The 6,084-nt window shown below is 36.3% G+C and overlaps 1 protein-coding gene across 1 annotated transcript; it reads left to right on the top strand.

The window, feature by feature from the left end:
- Positions 1-4,712: 4,712 nt before the first annotated feature.
- On the top strand, positions 4,713-5,836 carry LOC109214099 (dehydration-responsive element-binding protein 1A-like). Its single transcript, XM_019377988.1, has one exon. It carries the CDS (start codon positions 4,891-4,893, stop codon positions 5,542-5,544), a length of 654 nt encoding a protein of 217 aa, XP_019233533.1. The 5' UTR covers positions 4,713-4,890; the 3' UTR covers positions 5,545-5,836.
- Positions 5,837-6,084: the final 248 nt, after the last annotated feature.

The raw sequence follows: 6,084 nt of genomic DNA, 5'->3' as shown, positions 1-6,084 counted from the left end.
ACGAACCTACTCAAATGAATATCTTCGAGTCTTGTTTCTAACGGTTCAAACCATTCGTCATTTGGATATTTCTACAATGAGTTATGGACATTTTAGTAAAAGGTGTCCATCAAGGGAAAACTTGTAATACGAGGTACAACTTGCACAACACAAGGTACAACTCGCTGAAGCACCTGTGCCTATATAAGGCAGTCACGGGCAACAACCATTTTTGGGAGTTTTCTTGAGCTAGGGATTGGTTCTTTCATGGTCGACCTTGGGGATTACTTGAGAATACAAGGTGACTTTTTTGGATATTTTAAGTTAATAACATCCTATTAAAACTAGTATTAACATCATTCAATCTTTGAAATCCCTAGAAATCTTCCAAGTTGTTCAAGAACACCAAATTTCCCAAACATTGAATTTTTAAGGAAAAGCTTCAAGAAGGTAATACTAATACTTCAAGCTCATTTCTTATGAGTCGGTGAGAGTAATTCTAATATTTATTTCAAGTTGTTATGGTCGGATAATTAATTTCATAAACCCTAGTTCATGGCATGAATAGTGTTCTTGAGAAAATGAGGGAAAGATAAATAGTGTTCTTAGAATGAAATTAAAGGATGCAATGAACCTATGGAATCACTTTCTAGCTTAGTTGAAAGTGTTCAACTAAATAATCACCAAATTGAATGTTTTGGAAATGTTGGTTAAGGAAGACGATGAATAGTTATTTGGCGGTGTTGGAGAATTAATGAGTATCATTGATGACTTCAAATGAGTATTAAATGATAAGAGTGGAGTTGAATGTGCTAGTAAGTTAACCTATTAGACGATTTGAGCTGGAGGCTTGTAGCCAACTTGTGAGCCATAAATGGATATTGATAAATGCTTTTGAGTCATATTTTAATTGTAATTGGGATTGTAATTGTAGATATCAATTTGTTGGTGGCGTATGAGCATTTTACTCAATGTTACGATGTTGGAGCGGGATTAAAAGTTTGTGAATGTTAATAAAGCAAAAGCGAGTTTTGGAGCGTTGTGCATCGGTCGAGTTGTTTAAAAGGCTTGGGAGCCGGCTATTTAACTTCGAAGCGAGGTATGTCTCTTTTCTAAACCTTGAGGGAATTAACCCCATAGGTGGACCAAATTAATATGTGCCTCTATTTGTGGGGGCTACGTACACACGAGGTGACGAGAGTCCGTACGTAACTACTAGCTATGCCTATGTCCAGTTAGTTTCAGGTTTATACCATGCCTTGTTGATATTGTTGTTGATTTGTTTTTATTGTTTACCTTGAGAAGAAGCGAGATTGAGTTTGCTTAGTAAATGTCTTGAAAAGAGTTGAAATTGAGGAATTTGAGATCTTAAAAGTTTTCGTTTGAACTTCGTATTTTTGAAAAGAATTGAAGGAATATTATAATAGCTTAAGAAATCTATGTGTAGCCGCGTCATATGTATATTTCGCGAGCGGGGTAATTTCCTTAAAAAGCTACAAGCTGAATTTTCCTTATTTTAAAAATAATCAAGAAAGAGATATGATTTTAATGTTAAATTTATATTTGAACGCGCCGCAAGTATGATCCGCGAGTGGGGTGATTCCTTAAATTTATATTTTACCGCGTTGCACGTATGATTCGCGAGCGGGGTATTTCCTTCTACTACTCTTATGGGATCGGGCTGTTCGCCTCGGCAGGATTTATGTACCACACTCTCATGGGAGCGGGCCGTTCGCCTCGGCGGGTTAATAGATGCATCTATGGTTCGCGCCGTTCCACCCTCGGCAGTGCACAATTTACTTTTATGTTGGATCGGACCATACACCTTGACATTTCCTATATATATTATCCTCATGGAATCGTGCGTAATATTTGGCATGAAGCTAGTGTATCCGAGGTTTTTCCCTGATTTGAATTATGACAACCTCTTTGGTGAAATCTACTATCTCTCTATATATATAAGCTCCGGTTACGGAGAAAACTTGCTGGTTGAGAGCTTGACTAAAATTGTAAAGAGGAGAATTATACCACGTATTATATACATGTTTATTTCATACATTTACTCGGTTTCATATTTATTAACTTCTGTACTGTACTTGATATTGTTGGACCACCAGTAAGTGTCGAAGTCGACCCCTCGTCACTACTTCTTCGAGGTTAGACTGGATACTTACTGGGTGCGCGTTATTTTCGTACTCATACTACACTTGCTGTACATTTTGTTGTACATGCATATATACATTTAGTGGCCTTGTGGACGCATCGGCGTGGTTGACACGGGGACTTAGACGAGTTGCATCTTATGTGCGATCCGCAGCCAGCAGAGTCTCCTTCAGAGTATTGTATTTCCCTTTCTATCCAAATTGTATTCCGTACAGTTATTGTATTTTATTTTAATCCTTAGTAAATGCTCATGCACTTGTGACACCGGGCTTTGGGATGATTATGGGTTATTCAGTATTGAAATTGTTAAGAACATTATTATTTATTCTGTAAAGTCCATCTTTTACTATTAAATTGAAGAAAAATCATGATTTCAAAAATACTAAAACGAGAACTAAATTGATTATTTAGTGTTGGCTTGCCTGACAGTGGTGTCCGGCGCCATCACGACCTTTAATGGAATTTGGGTCCTGACACTGCTAATAATAAATATATCAATATTAAGAGTATAAGTACATTTAATGGCTAGAGAGTCTATTTTATTAAGTCAGTATAAAATACTTATCTCTACTTGGTCCGTTCAATACATACAAAATGTACTAGCACAAGAAGTTGAAATTAAACCATTCCCATAATCAAGATAAATTATATTTAATCTTGTGCTACAATCATCCTTGATGATTTGTCCAATACCATCATTAGATTGTGAACTCAAACTTTATACTTTAAGAACCGATGAATTAATCTTCCGTGTATAAGCTAAACTCTATACACTAAATCATCTACTATATAAGCAAAGGACACAGACTAATATATGATATATTTAAAACTTTATTAAAATTGAATGAACAATTATTCCATATTAAATACTATATCTTAACCAAACCCATGGTTAATAGTATATATTCCAACAATCTCTCACTCAGACTTTTAACCATGACAATTATTAGAATATACTATATCCAAATGCATGGTTAATAGTATAGAGAAAATACATAAGTTGCCCATCAAACTTGTTCGAAAAAATCATTTACACACCATAACTTCACGGGCGACCTATGTTCCCCCTATTCTTGTTTGGGGTGAATTTCATACCCCATTGGTAACACATAGTCAGTCTTGTAGTGGGATGTGTAGTACACACGCGCCACGTGTCAAAAGCTGCTTTATTTTTTTTTCCACTTATTTCGTTACTTTTTTTTTTGAACTCTTTTTTTTCCGTGTCATCTTCATCACCACCTACACCACCATGGAAGATCCAACACTTTCTACTTTAAAAAGTAGGGGAAAATTCCTCGTCGAAAAACTGAAGCCGGCAAATCCCAAACTTTTCATCCAGTTAAATCCCTCAAGCTTCGGCAAAATTTATGTCCAAACAGAAAAGCACTTTCAAATTTCAATAAATTGTAACTTATCGATGGCTTCAAAGCGAGCTATTGATCCTTGGGCCATTCTATGCTCTTCCCTCTTTCAATAGAACCTTTGGTGGAAAATATTTTACAAAAATCTCAAGCTCTTAATTTGAAGCTAGGTAAACTAATCTGTGTCATCTGGAACTCAACTCAAATAAAGTGAAATACAAGAATCATGGTGCAAGCAAACATTTAAAAGTTAGCTAATGATTTCAACATCTGCACTATTACTCCTTTAAGAAAAAAACCACAACAATATTTTAAAGAGGCGAGATTACACTATTTATTCACTTTTTTTCAACGAAATATCACAAGAAATAAATCAGAAACACAAGATTTTTACTCGGGTAAAGAAAAAGTAGAAGAGAAAAGAAGAAAAAAGAAAAAAAGTAGAAGAGATGGAAGAAGAAAAGGTAGAGAGAAAACAAAAAGAAAAAAAAAATAAGAAAAGAAGACGTAAAAGAAAAGGGGATGCGGACAGTAAAAATATATGTCTATTTTTAATCCTTTCCCTCTTACACGCGAGTTTGGGAGAGTGAAACTACTGCCTTTGCCACGTCACCATTTAGGGTGGTAGTAAATTCACCTCAAACAAAAATAATGGGGACATAGGTCGCCCGTAAAGTTAAGGTGTGTAAATGATATTTCCGGACAAGTTTAATGGGTAACTTATGGGTAAATTCACTAAGATATTATTTTGAGCCTTAGAAATATTAACCTTTGGAAATGCTTACGTAGCCTAATTAGTAAGAGGATTAGTTGAATTCAGTATCCATATGTGCTTGCTGACCTTTGACTTGACAGCTACCGGTAAATTGGTGGTCCCCCAAAGATTCACTAGTAAATTAAATTGGTGGTACAAAATAGATGCAACATGAATAAATATAATTATTTAATTGTTTCAAATGACAAAGATTGGTCAGTGGTAGCCAAACTGTATAGTCCCAGTACTCTAGATATGATATATATTCCAAAAAGGAAGGAAGGACGAAAGAGAGCAGAAAGTAGAAAGTAGAAAGAGTAACAAGTTGCCGCATCCGCAGAATCCACACGAGTTATACACACTTTAGACTAACTAGAATTTCAGTTGTCCCATAAAACAGCTGCCAGCTGCGCTAATTAATTAGACAATTTTTAATACCAGCCTGTCTCCTTATCACCCTTCAACTCCGTGTCGCGTCATCAAACCTTTTTGGCTTCAATGCTCTTCACTTACTTCCACTATATATAGAGTAGCCACTTTTCACATTGACTACGAAAAGCAAAAACCTTCAACTGAAACAACATCCTATACAACTATACACTTCTTACTCTTTTCAATCAGTGATCAAGAATAATGGATATCTTTAGAAGCTATTATTCGGACCCACTTGCTGAATATTCATCAATTTCTGATACCAGGCGCAGCTCCTGTATGAGAGCTAATCTTTCTGATGAGGAAGTTATGTTAGCTTCAAATAATCCCAAGAAGCGAGCAGGGAGAAAGAAGTTTCGCGAGACACGTCATCCAGTATACAGGGGAGTGAGGAAGAGGAATTCAGGCAAGTGGGTTTGTGAAGTCAGAGAGCCAAACAAGAAATCAAGAATATGGCTGGGCACTTTCCCTTGTGCAGAAATGGCGGCTAGAGCTCATGACGTGGCGGCTATTGCATTAAGGGGACGTTCTGCTTGCTTGAACTTTGCTGACTCTGCTTGGAGGTTACCTATCCCTGCTTCCTCCGACGCCAAGGATATTCAGAAGGCGGCGGCTGAGGCAGCCGAGGCTTTCCGATCGTCTGAGGCTGAAAATATGCCGGAGTACTCAGGAGAAAATTCAAAGGAAACGCCAGAAAATATGTTTTATATGGATGAGGAGGCGCTATTCTGCATGCCGGGATTACTTGCGAATATGGCAGAAGGACTAATGTTACCTCCACCTCAGTGTTCCCAAATTGGAGATCATATGGAATTAGCTGATGTTGACATGCCTTTGTGGAGTTATTCTATTTAAATATAACTCTGGTTCTCACTTACTACTTCTTTCGGTGATATTCCCTATAAGTACACAGTTACTTCAATTAAGATTTCGGAGATTTTTGTAAGTTTCGTACTCATGAATATTTGGATGGTACGGATGTACATAGGCGTTGTGAATTAGTATGATGTAGATAGTAGTACTCCTATGTTCTAGTTGTAGTTCTGGCTAAATGCAAAACATTGGCCTAGGCAGAAAAAAACAATATTAGCTTTGTGAATTTCAAGCCATCATATTTGAATGAAATAAGTGCGAGCAAGTTAACTTAGCAGTGTAGCAGCTATTTCATCTGTCTCAGAGCGCTCAATAGTGTTTGCCTTACACGATTTAGAATTAGTTAACTTAGACTAATATTCTAGGATGTGAACCTTTTTCCATTTTCATATCAACAAAGTACAACTTCTAGTTTTTTTTTTTTTTTAAATATCTAAAATTTAATTTATTAACTCAATCTAGGCGAATATTATGCAACATATTGAAGTTAATTTGTTGCTCACATTTTTGTTATAGAAAATC

The sequence above is a fragment of the Nicotiana attenuata genome, unplaced genomic scaffold (genome assembly GCF_001879085.1).
Source record: "Nicotiana attenuata strain UT unplaced genomic scaffold, NIATTr2, whole genome shotgun sequence".
NCBI classification, from domain to species: Eukaryota; Viridiplantae; Streptophyta; class Magnoliopsida; order Solanales; family Solanaceae; genus Nicotiana; species Nicotiana attenuata.
This window is presented reverse-complemented; position numbering and strand designations above follow the sequence as displayed.

What these genes read in the sequence shown, in the direction of transcription:
- LOC109214099 (XM_019377988.1), top strand. Translation starts at nt 4,891, where the DNA reads ATGGATATCTTTAGAAGCTATTATTCGGACCCACTTGCTGAATATTCA.